At 45.3% G+C, this 23,396-nt stretch overlaps 1 protein-coding gene across 1 annotated transcript in view; it reads left to right on the forward strand.

The window, feature by feature from the left end:
- The window catches only part of RPL22 (ribosomal protein L22), a 61,279-nt gene that overhangs the window by 33,517 nt on the left and 4,366 nt on the right, over nucleotides 1–23,396 (forward strand). Inside the window, exon 3 of the mRNA XM_078642623.1 lies at nucleotides 13,535–13,659. Coding sequence (XP_078498749.1) covers nucleotides 13,535–13,659 — 125 coding nt within the window. The remainder of the gene's footprint in view (nucleotides 1–13,534; nucleotides 13,660–23,396) is intronic.

Consider the following 23,396-nt stretch of genomic DNA (forward strand, 5'->3'; position numbering starts at 1 on the left):
CATTCTGGTGTGGTTGGGGAATCGGCTTACATCCATGATGAGATCATTTCTTATGTTATCAGACTTTAGCTTAAAGAAAGTAGAGAAGGCTTCACAGTTTGGGGTGTCGCTTGTTTTGCTGTTTGAATGTAAGGGTTGTGACTTTGTTTGGGTCTTGATAAGTTCGAACAGCTTTCTTGGCCTGTTTTTTGCTTGGTCCAACTGGCGACTGAAGAAGTCCGACTTTGTGCGCTTTATTTTCCTGAAGTAGGCATTTCTCTTGTTCTTAAGCCTTTTGAGGTGCAGTGCTGAAGGGTCCGATCTCCAGGTGCGCTCTGCCATTCGCATAGTACGCCTGTCGTCATTGAGTTTATCGTCATACCAGGGGTTAGAGATTTTGGTGGAGACTCTCTTCAGTTGCAGTGGGGCGACTTCATTGACTATTGTATTCATAGTCAAGGTAGTGGTCAGTCAGTGATTGAACGTCCGAGGCACCTGAAGGGGGAAGGAGGAGATTGCCGATGTGGGGAGGCAGGGTAGAGGGGTTAAGATTCTTCATGTCCCTTTTCCATGTTTTGGATTTGATTGGTTGAGCCGGGTTAGGTTTAACTATGTCATTGATAAAAAAGGTGATAATGTGGTGATCTGACCAGTCGCAGGGTTGGATCGCCTCCAGTTGTGTAGAGTTTTCTTTGGCAATGATGAGATCGAGTATCGAGCCTTTGTCGTGTGTTGGTCTATCGCATATTTGGGTGAGGTCAAGCGCATTAAGGAAAGTTTTGAGACTATTCACCACTGTGTCTTTCTGATCGTTCCAATGGAGGTTGAAGTCACCCAGATAGACTTGGCTGGTCTGCCGACCGGCATTGGATGTGATCGTGTCCATGAGTTGTTGAGTGAATGTGAGGTTGTCACCAGGCGGATGATAGATGAGATGTAAGGCACAAACTTGTTTGCCCTCGCTGGTGATATCGAGGCAGAGGAGTTCACAGGAAGTAAGGGAGGGGGAGGTGGCTTTAGTAACGGAGAGGTTGCTCCTAAAAATGCATGCAATTCCCCCGCCCGTCTTGCCAGGGGTCCTGTCCAGCCTAATGATGTGATAATTGGGGGGGACTAGTATGTCCATAATCAGGGTAGAGGCTTCAGTAAGCCACGTTTCCGTTAGAATGGCTAGGTCCAGATCCGTAGCTGAGACGAGATCAGCGGTGTCTGATGAGTGTCTTTGGGCCGATCTGCAATTGAGTAGGATGCATTTGAGTTTGGGAGAGGGAAGGGTGGTCGAGTTTTCTAGAGTGAGTGGAACTTTTCTGAGGTTGTTAGGGACGGAACCTCTGTTGAGAGTTGGGAGCCTCAGAGGGTTTGTAAGAATTGTGGGTATGGGGATGTGTGTGTTGGATATGTGTTTTAGCGGACCTGGGCCATAGGAGCGTAGGAGAGAGCAAAGGTCGCGGTCCGACATCGTGTTGAGGACGCGACGGGGGCGGAGGGGGTTGTTGCGAACGGGGATAGTCGGCCAGCGCGGGTGTCGTTGAAGGCCGGGGGTATGTAGGGAGGGTGCGTCGTTTGTAGGGTAGAGGGATGGTGGGAGGTAGACTGGGCTGTGAGGAGAGAAGGTCTTTGAGTGTACATCTTTTTTGATTTGTAGAATATCCTCTTTGACTTGTTGGAGGGTGGATAAAGTCAGGTCAGGAGGTGGATTGGGGATGGTGTTGGTGGTGAGAGCTAGGTGGGAGGCATAGGTAGTGCCGTCAGTGGGAGACTGTGCCGGTGAGTGGAAGAGTGAGTGAAGGCTGAAGACAGTGGGTGAGACAGGAGGGTAGTGAGGGCTGAGAATAGGAGGAGGGAGAGAGGGGGATGCTAAGGTAGGGGCGGCGGTATGTTCTGTATGTTTTGTTGGGAGGGTGAGAGGGTCGTGGGTGGGAGCTGGGGAGGGAGAGGTGTCCGCCATGTGGGGAATGGGAGGGGGGGGTGGATAGACTCCGAATGGTGGTGTGATCAGATGGTGGCGTGTTGTGGGTCAGAGTTGTTCTGTCAGGTGTGTGAGTGTCGTGGGTGAGAGTGGGGAGGGAGCTGGGGAGGGAGAGGTGTCTGTCGTGGGGGTGATGGGAGGGGGGGTGGGGAGGGAGAGGCGTCTGTGGTGGGGGGGATGGGAGGGGGGGTGGATAAACTCCGAACGGTGGTGTGTTCAGGTGGCATGTTGCGGGTGCGGGTTGTTATGTCAGGGGGAGAGGGATAGGGGGGATATGCGTGGGGGTAAACGGGATCATGTTAGAGGGGCGGCTAGTATAAGAGGTGGCGACATTTGTGTCTGTCCTTGGGGAGTGTGGGGCGTTAACAGCAAGTGGGCCATTTACTGGGGTGCTGGGGGTGTCCGTCGTTGGGGAGTGTGGGGCGCTAAAATCAGGTGTGCCATTTGCTGGGGTGCTGGGGGTAGAGGTGCTGTAGGTGGGGGCTGCGACGTCAGGGGTGATAGTGCTGGTGGAGATCTGGGTGGGGGTCCGCAGCTTGGAGAGGTGCTCTTTGAACTTGGGGAACAGGTTGTCTAGTAGTTCCAGGTTCTTGTCCGTGGATTGAATTAGGACAATCCCGTTATTGTAGATAGTAATGGTAGTCCTGCCAGGGAAGAGGTAGGAAGGTGTGATAGAGAGAGTTAGGCCATGAGTTGTTTTCCTAGTGGAGGAGACGGTGAGTAGGGTTAGGAACGCGTTTCTCCATTGGGCTCTGCGTGAGGTGTGGAAGATGATATCGGTATTCAGGGCACCATTGCACGGTGAGAAGTAGGTGTCAGCAAAGGGTGTTTCAGGGTGCGACCTCAAGAAGTTATGTTTAAAACGTTTAGTGGCTTTTTTGGTTAGGGTGGAAGGGTAGTTAATTCTAAAAGTGTGCTTGCCGTTGAGGTCCATTTTAGACAGGCTGCAATGTTGGGAGTAGGAGCTAGGGCGTCATAAGTGACACTAGTGAGCACTAGTGTAGGAGCTAGGGCGTCCTAAGTGACACTAATGAGCATCCAAAAGAGATATGAGGTAGCACCCAGAAGAAATATGAGGTAGTATGATGTCAGATTATCTGCATGTCTGTGGAAACTGTCACCAGTCGAACAGTTCCTACGCAACCGCAGAAATTGGCCGAACGGCAGGTTCTCTTTCATGGCTACTGGGTGGTGACTTTTAAAACTCAATAATGAGTTCCTGGCCATAGGTTTGGTGTACAGTTCTGTCTCTAGGACATTAGGTGTTGCAACAATAAGCAGATCCAAAAATGCTAGTTTGTATTTGTCCACTTCAGCGGTAAATTTGAGGAAGTTGTTACGACTGTTAAGCCAGATCAAGAAGACATTAACACTGGCTACATCCCCTCGCCAGATGACCAGGATATTGTCTATGTATCGTTTCCATAGACTTATCGACTCTAGGTAGGGATTGTTACTGCTCAGCACATGCTCCTGTTCAAACCCATGAACCTATAGGTTTGCTAAACTCGGAGCAAATATTCTTCCCATACTCGTGCCACTGGTTTGGAGATATATCGTGTCCTCGAATTTGAAAAAGTTGTTCTTCATGGCCATCTGAGCTAATGCATGATGAAGTGCACAGGCGTAAATGAGGACCAAGCTCATTGACTAGTTTAGACTGCCAAACATCTTTAGCTATGATAGTGAATGGAGATCCAGAATCCGCAGCCACTTGCAAAGGAATGCCCCCAAATTTAACAATACACAGTGGTTTACTACTATTTTTGTCATTGATATTTAACACAATGTTAAATTTCTTTTGATCGTGAACATCGGAATCACAAGAAGTGTCAGAATCGCTTTCATTTAAACAAGAAACTTTAGGAATTTGAACAGACTTCCTTTTACACGACTTTGAAAAATGTCCCACGATGCCACAATTGGAACATTTAGTTAATCTAGCAGGACACTTATCTGAACTAGCGTTGCGTGATTTACTTCCACACCAAAAACAAGCAAATGATGTTGAATCAAACGTATTAAATTTAGGTTTGGCAGTTTTTAAAACTTTGCGTATTATTTGAAAAGTGTTTCTTCTCCGAATGAGAATCCTTTCCTTTTTTAGTCACTGAAATGTTATTTACAGAAGTAGATGTTGAAGATTCAATCTGTTCACAAATAGCTTTATTGCTCCTTTCCGATAGCTCCGCTTTCTTAACAAGTGCAATAACGTCTTTAAGATTGGAATCACCCTCAATCCACAGTCAGTCTTGTATTCCTTTATTCTTAGAACATATAACAACCTGGTCTCTTATTAATTCGTCATGGAAGGTACCAAATTTGCAAGGAGCAGCAAGGATTTTTAATGCCGCTACAAATTCCTCAATAGACTCATTCTGTAATTGCTTCCTTTTAAAGAAAGCCTTTCTAGTAACACCAATGCAAACCACCGGAGAATAATGTTCAGTAAGATCCAAGATAGCTGCTTTAAATACATCAATATCCCCAGATCTTTCAGTCTTTTGCATTTGTTTATAAACCCTTAAGCCCTCAGCTCCTAGACAATAAAGCAAAATTATTTTCTTTCTTTCAGGAGACATTATTCCGATATCTTCCTGAGTGGCAATGTAGTTCAAAAAATCTTTCCAATCGAGCCACTTAAAAATAGGCTCATCCGGACAAGAAAAACTCTTTAGGGTTGTTGAGGTTTATAGCAGGATTAACATTAACATTGGATGCAGATGACGTAGCACTTTCAGTCCATTTTGATTAAAAATGATATATAAGCACACAATGACAAAATAACAGAAGAAGTAAGGCTTACTTGAATGCTGCTAATTGATTGTCCAGAAATAAAGTAAAAATAAGTGTAAACTTTCCGGAATTACTCCAGAGTCGATTGATGCTGTTCTGAGTTGTGGAAACCAAAATGTCGTCTTTCAAGGGTCACGCAGCGTGACCTTATGTGATGACATGGCGCGTAACTCCAATGACGAAAGAATCGGAGTCATTGAACGCGCGCGGCGAGGTAGTTCAACGGAGCGTGCTCAAGAAGAAAGAATGCCAGAGAAGCACCGCTCGAGTTTTAAAAGATGCAAGGTACGTTGCAGTGCAGTTACAGTGGATGGACTCCTAACGTAATGCTAACTGCAAGCGGTACTTAGATTACATGTAATCCGCTTAACGACGACTGCAGTAATTCGATCATGAAAGTATAATTTCCAGGAAAGTTTGAAGGGTCTAGCGAAGTAGTTTTCGTGAAAGATACTTCCTTTAAAAAAAATATATATATATCTGAATGTATCCCAAATCGTCGCCACTTTATTGTGATCTGTAACTTACTGGTGCTCATACTAACATGACCGTTTCTCTCGCCCGTCTGTCACTGCTCCATGAAAGAGATTAGCTTGTTTAATTTTCGAAGAAGTGTCCAAGATTTGGAAAACCGTTGCCTCTAATGCTTGTAAAGAGGGGATGGAGTCGGTAAATTGTAGTAAAATAGGTTTAGTTAATAAACCAGTAATTGACCCACTGGTGCCTCTGAATAAAACGTCCAGCTGCATCCAACTCCAACTGCTTCTCCCTCCCATTCCAAACCATGACATTAACACATTCCATTTTACATAATACATTCTATAGAACGAGGCGGAACTATGGTAACAATACAAGTCATAACACTTTATTGGAATGTAAGTTTGAACACACCACATGGCTCCCTTTTTTCAAACAAAAATGCAACTACTCCATAAGATAATCCTCAAATCTCTTAGGCACTTAGCAATCCTTTTTTGCAAAGGCAAATCCCTTCCAAGATAATCTCCCTCTTTGGCACACACAGCCAAATGATCCTCCACCTGCTCACCAGACACACAATCCATAGGAGTTCCAACAGAACCTTCAGAATCCGGTCTCCTAGAAGAACTTGTAAAATCACTCTTACCACCATTCTCATAAAACAAAGTACCTTCGCTTTCCAATTTCTCTTATTTAAAAAAATTCTCCTGTCCAGGCTTAACTACAATGATAGCACTTTTGTTCCACCACCCTTTGTTTTTCAATGAAACAGCAGAATCACTAACCCTTTCCACTAAAAAGGGTAAAGAAAATTTTGAAGAACCTTTAACTTGTTAAGAAGGAGGTTTGATAACTTGCACCCAATTTCCAACTTCAACAGATTTGCATTTAACCTTCTCATTAGCATCATGGTAAGTTTTATTAGAGGTACGACGAGACGCTTTATTAAAACAACCCTCAAAGGATCGATTAGTAACATTTTGAAAAAATCAGGTGTAAGAAGTTCTCCTCTGTCTACCCCTCATCAAAACCTAAGGAGACACACCTGTACTCGAGTGAGCAGCGATAGAAAACATCCAACTTCCAAAGCTGGTTGAATTCCTTCTTTGAAAACTCTATTAGCCCACCTTTGTATTAGCTTTAGGCCAATACAAAGGTGCTTTCTCGGAACGAACTCCAAATGTTTTGTGAAAATTTTCCATTTTTAAAATTTTTCCATTTTAGCTGAAACAAACTGCACACCATTATCAGACATGATAATCTTGGGTGCTGCTTCTTGCTGAAAAATGTTATCTAAAAAAAATACCACCTCATCAGTATTGGGATGCTCAACAAATGTGTAATACAACCATTTGGAAAATGTATCAATAACCACAAGCAATCACAAGGGCCAGCAAAATCTATAGAAATGTTTTCCCAAGGTTACTGAGCTACCTCTTGAATTCTCCGAGGTTCTGTAGACCCTTTCCAATGTTTATCTGAACGAATACAAACTTTTCAATTGTCCACAAAACTTTCCACAGTGACATCCATCCCTGGCCACCAATAGTGCATTTTAAGTAATCTTTAGTGCCTGATACACCAGGATGTCCAGAATGAGCCAAACTGACAAGTTTGTTTCTAATGCCAACCTGTGGAACGAACAAATCATGCCTCAATAACATGTTGTTTTCAATAGTAAGTTCATTTGCCACTTGAGCAAAACTCTGTATAGAAGAATCCAAATTTTTGTTTGACTTTGGATAAAACTTGATACTGATCAAGAAATTCACACACCATTCTTTCTCAGAAATGTCCATATCACAACCACCAATAGCATCTACAACAGCTACAACACATTCATGAAGATCAATAATCTTTTCCTCAAGACACATCTACAGGAGGAAGTCTAGACAGTCAGCTGTTTCATTCTTCCCTCCAGCAATATGCCTTATTTCAAAATTAAATTTCTGTAACCGTGCTATGAGTCTTACTAATCTCAAGGAGGCATTACCACATCTTACTCCATCCATCTTATATACCAAAGGTATGTGATCCATAACAAGGGCAAAGGGACATCCCCACAATGTTTTTAAATATTTTTCCAAAGCCCACACACAAACAAGGGCCTCTTTCTCGATGGTGCTGTAGTGTTCCTCAGCCCCTCGGATTCCTTTAGAAATGAAAGAAATAACTCTCTCCTTGCATTTACCAACTGAGTAAACACTGCTCTCAAGCCTATAGCACTGGCATCAGTCGTGACAAATGACTTGCCATTGGGATCAAAAGTATTAAGAGCCTGTGCAATGAGTTTCTTGACCTGACTGAAAGCCTCTCATCATGTACTTGTGTCCAGACAAATCTTGTCCTTTTTTTTTAAGAAGTTGCCTCAATGGTTCCACCACCAAATCATACCCCTTAACAAATCTCGCATAGTACTCCCCTAACCCTAAAAAAGAGCATAGGGAATCTATCATAGGGTTTACTTGCCTTACCAAAGCACTCGCCAAATCATCTTTGGGGAAAAATACCACAACTTGAAATCTTGTGACCCAGATAATCAATTTCTTCAACCAGAATTGTACATTTCTTTACTGTCATACCTTTAGTTTCTAGAATATTTAAAACGTTTTCCAAAATATTGGCATGTTCACAAGTTTTAGCAAAAATTAAAATGTTGTCCTGAAACTACTGGAAACCTTAATAAAAACCTTGAAAAAGGGACTCAAGTTTTTGAAAAACACTGGCCGCTGATGCCAAGCCAAACCTTATTCTTAAAAATCTATAAACCCCAAACTGCGATACAAAAGCTGTGAGGTTTTTAGATGAATCATCAAGAAGCACCTGATGATAGGCTGATTTTTAATCAATAATCGAAAAATACTTGGCATCATTGACAGCGGCTAATAATTCTTTTATTCTAGGCAGGGAATATGTTTCAACAACTATGTTCTTTTTCAAGGACCTAAGATCCACACACAGTCTCAGATCATTATTTTTCTTAAGTGTGATCACAATAGCCGAAACCCATTTTGGTTGGTTCAATAATACCTGCTGCAACCAAATTATCCAAATGAAATTTAAAATGTTTACGTACGCTCAACGGAACCATACGTACTTTATGTTGAATGTGAATCGCTCCTTCCTTTAATGTTGTGGGTAAAGCCTTTTTCTTGACCCACCTTATTTTGAGAAAAATCACTATATTTAGCAAGAATACATTCAACATTGGAATCATCAACATTGATTGGATTAATAGAAATATCCCTCAATCTAATGGGACTATGTACCAAGACACAGCATAACTCCCAACTTGCACAGATCATACCATCCTACAATGTTCTTACCATCAATGGCTACATAAATTTTGGTAAGAACTTTACGTCCTTTAAATTCTAAAATATCTTCAAAATACCCCAACATTTTGATATCAAAGTTGCCAAAGCTTTAAGATTGATATCGTTGTGTTTAAGTTTAACATCAGTCAAATTCTCTTTAAAAGAAATCTGATAAAACTGTTATGGGCGACCCAGAATCCGCCATTACATCTAAACTTACTTTTCCAATGTGAACAACACCTAAAGTTGGGGGTGTGAGGGGATGGTGGGGGGAGGGGGAGGGGATGGTGGGGGGAGGGGATGGATGGGTGGGGGGGATGGGTGTGTGTGTGGGTGGGGGAGGGGTGTGTGTGGGGGAGGGGAGGGGTGTGTGTGGGGGAGGGGAGGGGTGTGTGGGTGGGTAGGGGAGGGGTGTGTGTGGGTGGGGGATGGGTGTGTGGGTGGGGGATGGGTGTGGGTGGGGGAGGGGAGTGGGTGGGTGGGGGAGGGGATGGGTGTGTGGGGGTGGGGGAGGGGATGGGTGTGTGGGGGTGGGGGAGGGGATGGGTGTGTGGGTGGGGGAGGGGGGTGGGTGGGGGAGGGGGTGGGTGGGGGAGGGGATGGGTGTGTGGGTGGGGGAGGGGGATGGGTGTGTGTGGGTGGGGGAGGGGATGGGTGTGGGGGAGGGGGATGGGTGTGTGTGAGTGGGGGAGGGGGATGGGTGTGCGTGGGTGGGGGAGGGGGATGGGTGTGCGTGGGTGGGGGAGGGGGATGGGTGTGTGTGTGGGTGGGGGAGGGGGATGGGTGTGTGGGGGAGGGGGATGGGGATGGGTGTGTGGGGATGGGGATGGGTGTTTGGGGGAGGGGGAGGTGGGGGGGTGGGGGAGGGGGATGGGTGGGGGAGGGGGATGGGTGTGGGGGAGGGGGATGGGTTTGTGTGGGGGAGGGGGGATGGGTGTGTGTGGGGGGGATGGGTGTGAGGGGATGGGTGTGTGAGGGAGGGGGTGGGGGATGGGGGAGGGGGTGTGAGGGTAAGGGGGAGGGTGAAGGGGGTGAGGGGGTTGGGGGTGGGTGAAGGGGGGTGAGGGTGAAGTGGGGTGAGGGGGTGGGAGGGTGGATGAGGGTGAATGACTGTGAGGGGGTGTTTGAGGGGGTGGGTGAGAAGGTGGTGTGATGGTGCGGGGGTGGGTGGAGGGTGTGAGGGTGGGTGAGGATGAGGGAGTGTGAGGGTCCGAAGTAAATGGTGGCAGGGCAGACATCCCAAGACAGAGAAGAGACTGCGTGGTGACTACGTTGGTCAGTTTCAGAATCAGGAGGGGCAGAGTCAGCACACTGCGAGGGATCAACGTGTCTAGAGGCAAAGCATAGCGGATGTAGCATTGTAGCTAGCAATTCGAGTGTTTTCAAGTGGAGTGTCCCTAGAGAGATGGCAGCACAGCAACAGCATTTGAGGAGCAAGGCTACTGTAAACAAGCACGGTAGGCTTTCACTTTGGTCCAGAAAAAAACACGAGAATGGTGCAGAGAACGCCAAACAAAGCACGGCTTCCCCCGCGAAATGGATGCAAAAAAAACTCTGTATTGCTGTGGCGAGGGGGAGCGGGAGCGCATTCATTTGAAGTCTGATGCCGAGGCTCAGACAAATGGTGTGCAAGCGGCTTCCTTTGACGTCTGATGCCGAGGCCGATGGTGTTTGATGTGCATGCGCCTACCTCACACGCCTGCCTCACATGAACTGTACGCGATCCGCAGGCTAGGTAGACTTTTCGGACTGCTTACTATAACCTCGCCTATTCCATCCCTAACGGGATACAATAGTCGAGACCTAAAAAGTGCACAGTTGTACCAGCATGAAGGTTTTATTGCAGTGACTGTCACTGATGCGGAAGTGAAAATCATTGACTACCGTTTTTTTGGTCTCGTGACCTACAATGCGCGCAAGCGCATTGAGGGAGCGAGAATTTAAGTGCTCAAAATCCTCGTGAAACCACGGGCTTCGTTCCTGCGGTTTTCTTGAAGTTCATGTGAATCACGTGAGCAAAGAAGCACGCGCATTCACGGCCGCACAGCACATCAAAGGGCTTCGCCCAGCGTGCGCTCTGCGGCTTCTTCTCCTCCCCTAATTAATCACGGCTTGCCGGCCGGCAGGCCGGCCCCAACACACCATCCCCCTCCGCTCTCCCCCACGGATTGCCCATGTACGTCTGGCAAGACCGCCGAGAAAACATGTGGCAGGCAATGTGCATTAAGGTAATGTCTTCATTCATCCCCCCCTACCCCCCCCCCCGTGCTACTCTAAGAAGTTGCGTCAGCGATGTAAATGAGCACGAGATGTTGTTTCGAGTCATGCGAGATGCAAAACAGATTACTGTTTGCCAATTCCGTGCACGGGGATCAGCCCCTCCCCACCAGTAAGTGGTTCACGTATAGTATTACTCCCTGCCACTGTGGGTAAACCAACAGCTAAAGTCTTCTTAGGTAGAGTTCCCGTTTTGTAACACTGAGGCTTGCACTTCATTACTTGCAAGTCGAATAACAGACATCCGGAACAACTAAGCAGCTTCCCCAACTCAGTGCTGTAAAGATGTGCTTCAGAAATAAGTGAACTGATAAATACATAAGTGCGCCGCAATAATTGGCAAAAATACAAGGCCGAACATGTGACAAATGCTTCTGTAACATTCACACGGTTCAGAAACCCGATGCAGAAATGAAGCCCGCTTAACGCCTTCATTCTCTTACGGTCTGGGATTTTCATTTCTCCATGTGTGATGTAAAGCGCTGAGCTGCCCAAGTGGCGATGTTGGCGCTACATAGCTCCCGTAATAAATTAATAAATATATCATGGTGGCCCGGGCCTGGCAAAGATACCACGGGTAACGGAATGAAGTGCATTGATTCATCGAGTTTAAAAAGGGTCGACGTAACAGATTGATTGTGCTTTTTGAATTTTAAGTGTGAGCTTGCACCAGTAATGAACTTAGGCATGTGTAAGGTAAGCGTTGCGTACATTGTCTCAGCATACGGGCGCGTTTTATGTGCATACTGTACATATGCCTACATTTCATGGAAAAGGCGGGTCTCTTAGGAAAGAGCTGCAGGAATATAATCGGCAAGAACAGAGCCATGGTGGTCATCACGCCAGGCAAAATACGACCTTGCCGCTGGAGCGCTCTTCAACCACTAACGGGCAGTTTTTCGGGCCTTTTCTTCATGCATAGCGCCACCACGCGGTGGTGCGCCGAGGATGCTGCCTTAACTTGCCTCAAGGGAGTGCCAGTCACGGTATCGTGTCAACTTCTTACGCCAGGCACACTCAGATGCGTAATTTACCATGTGTAACGTACTCATCCCCTCACCCCTCTCCTGGCGTTGCCAATAGGTCTCGCAGTAGGAAAGTTGGAGCTATTACAATTGCAAATAACAATGCCTTTTATTTATTTTTTCATTTTAAAAACATAAAGGGCTTTGTCATTTACAAAACCAATAGCTCCAACTTTCCTACTGCGAGACCTATTGGCAACTCCAGTGCTTGTCTTTGGACCCATCCCAAACATTCAATTAAGTTTTGTCATTTTGAATAGTGCACATTGATTTTTTTTTTTATTATTTTTGTTTCTTTTCCCTTCCTTTTTATATAAGTTTGAGGATTGCAGTAGCTTTGCATCGGGACTAGTATCAATTCTCTGTTGAAAGCAGTACTGATGGATCAGGTTGAAATAGTGTGTATAAATCCTAAACACAGGAAGGAACAGAGTTCCAAGTTTTAGGTGGTGAAGCAGGCATGTATTTGTTTTTGACTGCTTAACTTTTGAGGTGAGTAGGTTTTTAAACTTTCTTTTTATTATACGTGGCATGGAAGGTAACGGAGGTTTAATGCTTTATTTGCTTAGTAATCTATTTTTCGTGTTTGAGTGGTTGGAAAGACAGAAAATGCCCAAAAAAATAGTTAGCTTATTATGCTAAAATACCACTCTTGCTAGCGAAGTAACAATGATTTTTTTTTTTGCCCTGGAAATCGATGAACATTAAACCGGGACTAATAAAAAAAAAATGCGTTTGAGGCGTCCAAGTTTAACAATAAAAAAAGACTACTGAGTGGGCTACAGTCCAGAAGTCTGTTTAAAAAATAAAACTAGTTGATGTATTTTTGTGGAGAAAAGGTTCAGTATTGGGGAACAATACCCATCATGTCCAGGGTTGGATTTTTCTGGGAGATAGATTGGAATGGAAGAACAAATTAAGACCATGCTGTTTTTAAGAGACTTGTGGACTCTAATTGTCTTTCTAGAGGCGATCCAGTAAGCAGGGTGCTCTGTAATATTGGTGGATGGACTCCTGTTTCCCCCTTTAATGGGTCCATAGTAAAGAGGCAGCAGAACAGTTCTGGAGGACTCCTGCTGGCAAATGGTGGTGTTTTGGATAAAAAGGTAGAGAACCGCTCTTGTACCTTCTGCTCTGTATCACAGCAGGCTCATTAAAAGACCTATTGTACAACTTGGCAAAAGCCACTGATGAACCTAAAAAACCCACCAAGCTGGTGCTGCTCTCATCAAGAATGTTGAAATCCTCCTCCACTACTTTGTCACCTTTTCAGTACTTAATACATTATCTTAAGCTGGATATGGTGATTAGTCGTGCTTGGTGACTTGGAGTGAGACTGCTTTGTCATTGATTTTTTTTTTTTCAGCGCAATTAGTTGTAGCCATTAGTGAAAGTTGCAGCAAGTTTTTTTCAAACTATTAGTGCGACTGTAAATTAGTTTGAAAAGCATCATCCAGGTAAGAAAGGGCTTGAGAGGACTGCATGTTGACCTCGATATGTACTACATCGGAGATTTGACTGCATCCTTTAGGGTAGTATCGTGAGGTAATGGCCACATGGTTATGACTACTGTATAAGCTTTGAAAATGTGTTTTTTTGTGATTGGTTTTACTTATAAATTCAGTTTACTTTTTTTATTTTAAATAAAATGCTATGTCGAATCTGACTGAGCAGTAATGTGCTTTTTACAGGAGCAGTTTTTGCAAGAACGAATCAAAGTTAATGGGAAAGCTGGTAATCTCGGTGGTGGCGTGGTGACCATAGAGAGAAGCAAGAGTAAAATAACTGTAACTTCAGAAGTCCCGTTTTCTAAGAGGTAAGTTAGAAACATTAATCTTCAATTACATATGGAGGCTGCATCTCCTTATTGTCCTTGTGGGTCCTATGATAGAAAAATTGCTTTGGAATCAGGGCAATTACGTTTTTCCTGCCCGTATACTAGAAAAATAAAGCACAGTGTGTACATCAGGGCCTAAACTAATCTCATATTTTCGCCACACTTTTTTGAAAACAATATTTTTCACTTTTCAACTGTGAAGGCTGCAACTGCGTTTCAAGCTGAGTCCATTTTGCCGACTCTTTTTTGCACGAAACAAAGTGCAGAATGGATTTGCTCTACTTTTTTGTGTTCATAAACCGGGATTTGCTACACAAGTAAAATGTATATTTTAACGCAAAACAGTGATTTAGTATGGAATTTACAGTTTTATTTTTACTTTTACTAAACATTTCTTTTATTGGTACAATTGAATAAATTTTCGGTCGAGCCTGGTGCATGTGCTGCTCTGCGAGGCATGCTGTATTCAGGTATGGACTTGAAGCTCCACCCATATTTTTCATTGGCTTGTCATTGTCCACTGTATACTGTGGCTTTTCATTGGTCAATAGGCTTAGTAGTCCTTCCTGCGTACCGCTGTGTCTTCTTTTGTAACATCCCGTGAGGTCATCCCCTGTTACGTGTGTTACTCGGTACACTTTAATTACAGCCTCCAGGCACTGTTTTCTCAAATAGATTTGTGGTCCCGCTCTCTCCTAACTCTTTCTAAAGCTTAAAAAAAATCTTTATAGCACGGGCACTGAACGCATTTGCAATGCAATACGTCCTGCGTTTAATCAATCAATCATGGACATTTATAGAGCGCACTACTTACCCGGAGGGTCTCAAGGCGCTTGGGGGGGGGGGGGTGCTGCTACTGCTCGAACAGCCAGGTCTTGAGCTTCTTCCTGAAGGAAAGGTGGTCTTGGGTCAGGCGCAGGTCGGGAGGGAGGGAGTTCCAGGTCTTGGCGGCCAGGTGGGAGAAGGACCTTCCTCCTGTTGTCGTTCTTCGGATGCGGGGGACGGCGGCGAGGGCGTGACTGGCTGATCGGAGGTGGCGTTTGGGAGCGTAGAAGTTGATGCGGTTGTTGAGGTAGCTCGGGCCTTGGTCGTGTAGGGCTTTGTGTGCGTGGGTGAGGAGACGGAAGGTGATTCTCTTGTTGACGGGGAGCCAGTGCAGGTCTCTCAGATGTCCGGAGATGTGGCTGCGTCGGGGGATGTCGAGGATGAGTCTGGCCGAGGCGTTCTGGATCCACTGGAGTCTCTTCTGGAGCTTGGCGGTGGTTCCGGCGTAGAGGGCGTTGCCGTAGTCCAGTCGGCTGGTGACGAGGGCCTGGGTGACAGTCTTCCTGGTCTCGGTGGGGATCCACCGGAAGATCTTTCGTAGCATGCGCAGGATGTTGAAGCATGACGAGGAGACGGCGTTGACTTGTCTGGTCATGGAGAGGGAGGAGTCCAGGATGAAGCCCAGGTTGCGTGCGTGGTCTGTCGGTGTGGGTGCGGTGCCCAGGGCGGGGGGCCACCAGGAGTCGTCCCAGGCGGAGGGCGAGGAGCCCAGGATGAGGACTTCCGTCTTGTCTGAGTTCAGTTTCAGGCGGCTGGTCATCATCCACTCGGCTACATCTTTCATCCCTTCGTGAAGGTTGGCTCTGGAAGCGGCGGGGTCGTTGGTCAGTGAGAGGATCAGCTGGGTGTCATCGGCGTAGGAGATGATGTTCAGGTTGTGTTGGCGTGCGATGGGCGCGAGGGGGCTCATGTAGACGTTGAAGAGGGTGGGGCTCAGCGAGGATCCTTGAGGGACGCCGCAGATGACTTTGGTGGCCTCTGACTTGTACGGTGGTAGACGGACTCTCTGTGTTCTTCCGTCGAGGAAGGAGACGATCCATTCCAGTGCCTTCTCCTGAATTCCGATGTTGCTGAGACGCTGCACTAGGGTGCGGTGGCAGACAGTGTTGAATGCCGCGGAGAGGTCCAGGAGGATGAGGGCCGCTGTTTCTCCGTTGTCCATCAGGGCTCGGATGTCATCGGTGGCAGCGATGAGGGCGGTCTCGGTGCTGTGGTTGGCTCGGAAGCCAGACTGTGAGGGGTCGAGGGATCCATTCGTCTCGAGGAAGGCGGCCAGCTGTTTGTTGACGGTCTTCTCGATGACTTTGGCTGGAAACGGGAGGAGCGAGATGGGGCGGTAGTTCTTGAGTTCGCTGGGGTCCGCTGTTGGTTTCTTTAGTAGAGCGCTGAGTTCGGCGTGCTTCCAGCTCTCCGGGAAGGTGGCGGTGTCGAAGGAGGTGTTGATGATGTCCCGCAGGTGGGGTGCGATGACAGCGTCGGCCTTGTTGAAGACGTGGTGAGGGCAGGGGTCGGTCGGAGATCCGGAGTGGATGGAGTTCATCATGCGGGCGGTGTCGTCGGTGCTGATCAGAGTCCAGGCGCGGAGGGTGGTGGTGGGCGGCATTGCTGCGGTTGTTGTGTGCGATGGTTGACTGCTGAAGCTGTTGTGTATGTCCGCGATCTTGTTGTGGAAGTAGGAGGCGAGGGAGTTGCAGAGGTCTTGCGATGGGGTGATGTCGTTGTTTCCGGCGTTGGGGTTGGAGAGCTCTTTCACGATGTTGAAGAGTTCCTTGCAGTTGTGTGCGTTGTTGTCCAGTCGGTCCTTGAATGCAGTTTTCTTGGTGGCGCGGATCAGTTGGTGGTGCTTCCGGGTGGCAAGCTTGAGGGTGGTCATGTTGTCCGGTGTTGGTTCCCTTCTCCAGACTTTCTCGAGTGCTCGGCAGTTCTTCTTGGAGTTCTTGAGTTCGTCGGTGAACCATGGGGCTTTCTTGCTGCCGTGTCTGCTGGGCGGGGTCCTCAGAGGGGCGAGTTCGTCCGCGCAGTTGCTGATCCACTTCGTGAGGTTGTCGGCGGCCTGGCTGGGGTTCGCTGAGCTGGCGGGAGGGTGCTGACTCAGGGAAGCGGCGAGCTGGTCGGTTGTGATCTTGTTCCAGCTTCTTCGGGCAACCTGTTGCTGGTGGTGGTGGGTCGTCGTTCTTCTGAAGGTGAAGTGGACGCAGCTGTGGTCCGTCCAGTGGAGTCCTGTGGCGTGGCTGAAGGCGATGTCTTTGCTGGATGAGAAGACGGCGTCGAGTGTGTGTCCGGCGAGGTGGGTGGGGGTGGTCACCAGTTGCTTGAGTCCCAGGTTTGCGAGGTTTTCCAGCACGGTGGTGGTGTTGCGGTCGTCGTTGTTCTCCAGGTGGAAATTGAGGTCCCCGAGGAGGATGTAGTCGGCTGAGGGGAGGGCGAGCGGGCTGATGAAGTCGGCGATGTCCTCGCTGAATTGTGTGCGTGGTCCCGGGGGTCTGTAGATGAGATTACGAGAGTTTAAGCTATTGGCATTGTAAATGACACTGCTTTTTATTTATTGTTTTTTGTAAACCAACACATAAATAAGACATTGTCATTTACGACGACTAAATATCTCAAACTCTGGTAAATGCTAGATCTATTGCATTTCAAATGCTTGTTTGAATATGCGCTGGTGTCCTTTGCTGATCGAACATTGACTAAGGCTGCTCCTTATATAGTTGCAAACTTGTTTGTTTTCCTAATACTCAATTAGTATAGTTTAGAACATTTTAGACGCTCATTAATGGAACAAATCCTTTAACATGTATTCTATTCATGATTTAGTGCAACATTTTCTTATAAGATTAAAAATTAAACATCAATTTCACCATGCAGTTCATTTTAAATCACTTCCTTGAAACATTTCCTTTAGTTAGTTTCCTCGTGAGCTATTTGATATATCAAAGATAGGGTGCTTGATTGGCAGAACGGACAGTATGGTAGTTACATGAACCATTGTGCTTTATGAACTTATGAAATGTTATAAAGATGTATTCTTTCATTCGGAAGTACGATTGCGTATTCACAATTATTTCTGAAACACTTTTCGATTGTCTCCAATAAAACGTTTTTCCTGTTTGCAAAGCAAGATGGTCTATTTTTTTATTTTAGAGTTTTATATAGCGCGAACTTGAACCGAACCGAATCAGTTATCAGAGCGCTTTACATAGCACCAGTTACGTTACAGGAGGACACACTTACTTTTTTTTTTTTTTTTTTTTTTTAAGGCACGAGGAGATTAAGTGATTTGCCCAGAATCACAGGGGTTTTTGGCGTCGTTACCGAGGCTCGAACCAAGTTTCCGAGGTCGAGCACCTTAGCCGTTAGGCCAACCCCTCTCCCCAATTAGTTGAAGCGTCTTCTCCGATGCTTGCCCTTTTCTGCAGTTTATTACTTACTTGAGGAAAGAGATCTTCGATCACACCTACAGAAAGCATTTAGCTTTCTGTTAGTCCTAATTATATACAATATTTTTTATTTTGGCATGGGAACATTAATGTCTTATGGAAGCAGTAACAGTTCATTCTGTGGACTCATCCGGGGTCCCCGAGGTTATCTGCTTTAGATTTGAGACTTGGAGACTCCTGCTGGTGGATTGCAAAGGATTATGCTTACCAAACGTAGAGCTTCCAGCTGCACTTTCTGCTATCTTGTATGCTCAGCCTTCCTCCTCTCGGTGAAATTTGGAGTTAGTATTACACTGCATATGGGTGAACATTAGGGAGAAGTCCACTAACCTCACACACAGAAAGAAGCTCAAGCATGTATGAGAATGCACAGTGAACATTCTTCTGCCTCAGCCTTGTGCTCCTCATTCCCCCCGGACACTTTGCTGCTGAGCTTGCTTACTGCACCTGGAACTTGCAGGAAGTGTTTATTTGGGGATTGGTCTTTAATGCCAGCTGCGCACTTTGATTGGCTGTCAGGATATTTTAGACTGCCTCTATCTGCTGGAGCGGCAAAATGCTTTTTTTTTTTTACACCTTTGAAATGTGTTCTTTCTGCTTATCTGACTCATGTTCCTCATTCACCTGGAATCAGCAGGAGTGGCCGTCATTGCATGTGATGTGGCCTAACACGAGTAAGAACCATTTATCTGTCCCCTGTGTACTAATTGTCTTGTTTCTTTTAATGTTTTTACGATGGGTATAGGTGTTACTACAGAGTTTGCCTTTCTACCTTCTATTCTCTTTTGAGGTCAACTAATCACAATTAGGTTGTCCAGAAGACTAGTGGGACAGCTAAAATTAGGAGCAAGCTGTGCGTGCTGTTCCAACCTGGGGGGTGAAAGAAGCCACGTGCAGCGTCCTCACCAATGAATAATGAGCTTTCCTTTGGGAAGACACTGGCGTTTAGCTGAGCTCTGGTGAGGACTACTCAGTTTGACATGACGTATGGCACTCTTCTGCAGGAGCACAAGAGGGTGGAACAGCTGTTACTCTTGCAATGGTTAGAGAATACAAAGGTGGCAGGCTCTCTTGCTGGCTCTGGAGAGTGTGCTGGGTGCTAAGAGGTCAAGGGCTCCGACGTCGTCTCCTAGGGAACACTGCCACACAGTGTCCATTGGGGCCTAACACTGGAATGTGAGGTGATTGAAGCTAAAAAGGCTTTTTCCTGTGCTGCAAGACTACTTGGGAAGTAAACAGCTTGATTATTGAGCGTGATGTGCCCTGATGGGTAGCAATATCCCAGTACCAGTCTGTGTTTGGAAGGGGGGGGGGGGGGCGTGCAATAGCACTGGTGCCACCACTATCCCAAATGTCACCTTAGACTAGTATCATGACACCCTGAATGTCCCAGGTGGCCTGGGGAGACCTTGTCCCAGTTTCCAAGCACTCTTGGCACTAGGGTGAAATGGCTTCTTTTGTAGGGTACTTAGGATCTTTGCATCAAATGTAAAAGGTGAGAAGCCTCATGCACTTGGTAAATTGAATCTTGTAATTCGTAATTTACAGTGAAATCTTACTTAAAGATAAATGCTATTGTAAACTTGTTCCATTATTAGAGGTTTTGATGTCTCTCGTATTATGGTTTTTATGACTTATTTTTATTGTTTGGGTGAAACCTTGATAAACTTGGTAGGTATGACTTTCAATTACTGCACCCAATGATAGTGTATTCGGCATATGAGGTGGTATTGGGGTTTAAGGGATCAGGGCTTGCTGGGCTGTCGGATGCTAAATGTCCCCAGAGGTATTTCGGCTTGCCATCATGTACATATTTTTCCATTATTGTGTAGTATTGAGTGCGTGGAGTAAAAGTACTTTTCCTTTTTCATAAGTAAAGGCACTGACTGGACAAAGATTTGAGTGTTGTTCATTGTGTGCCTAAGGACTGGGGTTCTAACCCACATATCGTACTCTGAATAGGCCCTGCACTGAACTTTATTAGTTATAATTTGCCCCTGGAAAGGTTAAGAGGCTTCCCTCGGAGGCGTTCTTCATCTTTATTCCTGCAGTGTTTTGTCCTGTACTCTTGCATGATTGTCAATTTCTTAAATTTTAGCAAAGCAGTGACCGCATTTGGTATTCGTTAACATCAATGGCCGTTAATCTATTCTAAATCTATCCACTAGTGAACTCGAACAAAGGCAAGGGGGTCATGTCTAGTTGTCAGTATCTGGTGGACCTGTTCAAAAATAGAACCGATGGTGGCTGGCTGCATTATTGATCGCATACAAAGAGCAAGTCTTTGGAAAGACATCATACAGCTCGGAGCATTAGACCAAACTGTTAAAGAAACAGTAGAAAATTAAACATAGAAAAACTGATTTTTAATGGGCTGGAAGGCTTGTGCTCACAAAATACCTTCTTTGACAGATCTCCCATATAATACTAGTTATGTACGCCCTCGAATAGGATAGACTGACGCATTCGATTTAATAATTCTCTGCAATAGCAAATCTGTCTATTATTCCCTACTGCCTGCAAGTACATGTCCATTACTAGTGAAGGTGCACTGTACCTCATTTCCATGGAAACTGAATATAAAATAGCGTATGTTTTAAATGAAAAGATTTTTGTTGACCCTTTGTTGCTCCAAGAATGGCATTCATAAGGAATCAAACTGGTTATTCACAAGTCACTGAAAATGACGGTTATTTTATGCTTGAAAATTCACAGTAAGGCTTTCGGGAAGGATTTACTCGCCTAATTTAACTGCAAATGTGTTTTAAATGCATAATGCTGTAACTTGTGCACAAACGCACATCACACACGAATGGTATATTCCACTACTTTAAAGCCAGTGACTTGGATTTGGAAATTTAAATGCGAATTATTTTTAACATTGCCAGCTAACTAAAATAAAAGATTCATTTGAACAGTACCACTTTGTGAGTTATTCATGTCTACCATTTTTAATTTAGAATTTGGAATTTCACCTGGTTTGTACGACGTTCTTGGAACTGTAATTTCACCATTATGAAAAAGGGATTAAAGACCTAGGCATTGCACATTTAGTATTGTAAATGAGTATTGTGGGCATTGAAGCAAGAGACACCTCACAATGTTCACTGTGTTACTGTGATGAATATTAACAGTGAGAATAGTAAATCCTCCATAAACGTGCTTCCCCGCTGAGGGATTCTATCTCTACACTGTTAGTCTTAATAGCTACACTTCCATTGAGCTAGAACGTTCAAAAGGTGAAGTAGCTGGGCCCGGATTCAAACAGTGACTTTGAAGGTTCCTTTATAAATTATGTTCAGCGCTTAATTTGCGGAGTTAACACTTGCATATGTACCATGTCATCAAGGCATATATTGTATCAAGTTCAACCACTTTTTTTTGTCCAAGGACACCAGTGAAACCACATTATGTAGGTATTTTCAGCCCAAGTTGATGTTTACTGTCCGCCCCCTTTACTGGTAAACATATGTGGACATGTTTCTTTGATTTGTCAGCAGGTATTCTCTGATTAAACCAGTTTTCTTTTCTAAAGACCCTACCTGTTACTGGTAGTTGAGAATTACCAAGCATGTCTTAATAAGTGGCATTATCTTCTGCCTCAAAACACCAATCCATTCATGCAAGTTTGGAGCCAGGTGTACATGTTTTGACTGGGCAGAAGCTAATGAAGACATTCATTGTACATCTGTTTAACTCGGTCTTCTCCAACTAGTAGCTCATGATCTGGTAGTTCTCCAGCTACCTGTGAGTAGCTGTCCTATGTACATCCCAGCCTACTAAGTTAGATGCTTTGCATGGATGAATTAACATATGTTTACCAAAATTGAAAAGGGTGTATTGAAGATGAAATAGCCTATGTTTGGAGCAACAGTGTTGAAATTCCATAGGATATTTAAAGATGAAATTTAAGTGATAAATCATGTAGTACATTGGAGGCTTAATTACTTGTATTATAACATTAGTGCCAGGGGCATTGCAGCTAGGGCTGGTATGTATTACCCATGTAGAGGTATTCCAAGTTTATAAACCTCTTTTGCATTACTACTGGCTTCCAGGGCCGGAATGGCCATAGCGGGCACCAGGCATTTCCCCGGTGGCCCAGAGGGGTGGGGGGCCGTTCGGTGGTTGAGGGGCGGCTTTTCTTACAGGGGCCGGTTTGCAGCATTGCCCCCACGGTCACGGGAGGGGGGTTGAGCAGCAGCCAGGGCTAGTTGCTGTTCCCATGTCTGTCCCTGCTGGCAACCCTGCCCAATGCACTGCCGTGAAAACTGCTAACAGTTTTACATGATGTGGCCACTAATGTAATCTTGTTTTATGTGGTCACTACAAAACACATAGTTGTAGCTCAGCATGACTTTTATTAAACAGAAGTAGCTGTTATTACAGAAAACGATACTTCCTCCAAGAGTGAAATAAAATTACCTCCGACAAATGGATATTAAACAAAATACAATATGGTTACTGCATAGAACTTGCAAAACAACCTCCAAGCAAAAGACCAACCAATAAGGTGCATTCAGCAAAAGAACTAGCTCAATTGCTCGAAGAAGCACAGTAACTTCTGAACAAGGAGGCAACAGAGAGAGTACCAGACAAGGAAAGGAGCCTCCTCGTACTTCCTCATTCCAAAGGTAGATGGAACTTTATGACCAACACTAGACCTAAGGCTCCTAAACAAGTTCATAAAGACTCAAATTCAAGATGACAACTTTGCAAGAGGTAATACCTCAGATACAAACAGGAGACTAAATGGCAACTATAGATTCAAAAGACGCATACTTCCACATTCCCATGAACTGAAGACACATGGGTCTATTAAGATTTGTGATCAACAAAACACACTACCAATTCAGGGTGCTAGCATTCGGACTGAAATCAACACCAAGAGTCTTCACAAAATGCCTATCTCCGGTAGCAGCACACCTAAGAAAGCAAGAAATTCATGTTTATCCATACCTGGATGACTGGTTAGTAAGAGCACGCTCCTACAATCTGTGCAAACATATACAGGAAGTCTTACAGACACTGGTCCAACTCGGTTTCTCAATACACTGGGACAAATTGTCACCAGAGCAAGTAAAAGTGTTCTTTGGGGCAGAAATCAACACGATACTAGGGAAAGTATTCCCAAGCAGAAAAAGAACATCAGTAATAATGAAGGAAAGGCATCTATGCCGCAAGGGGCAAGCTCCGACAGTGAGGACAGTGGGGAAACTGCTAGGGATGATGGCTTCATGCATTCATCTAGTCTAAAACATTCGACTGCTCATGAGACTGTTCCAGGAATGGCTTCAAGAACAATGGTCAGACAACGGTGAGTTGGGAGGATCGAGTGGTTGTCACACAGTTAATCAAGAGATGGCATGGTGGAACAGAATAAACATAGCACAGGGGAGACTTTTTACACAACCAACTCCAACAGTGACCATCACAACAGATGCTTCCCAGGTA

This window comes from Lissotriton helveticus, chromosome 5_1, assembly GCF_964261635.1.
Source record: "Lissotriton helveticus chromosome 5_1, aLisHel1.1, whole genome shotgun sequence".
Lineage (NCBI taxonomy): Eukaryota > Metazoa > Chordata > Amphibia > Caudata > Salamandridae > Lissotriton > Lissotriton helveticus.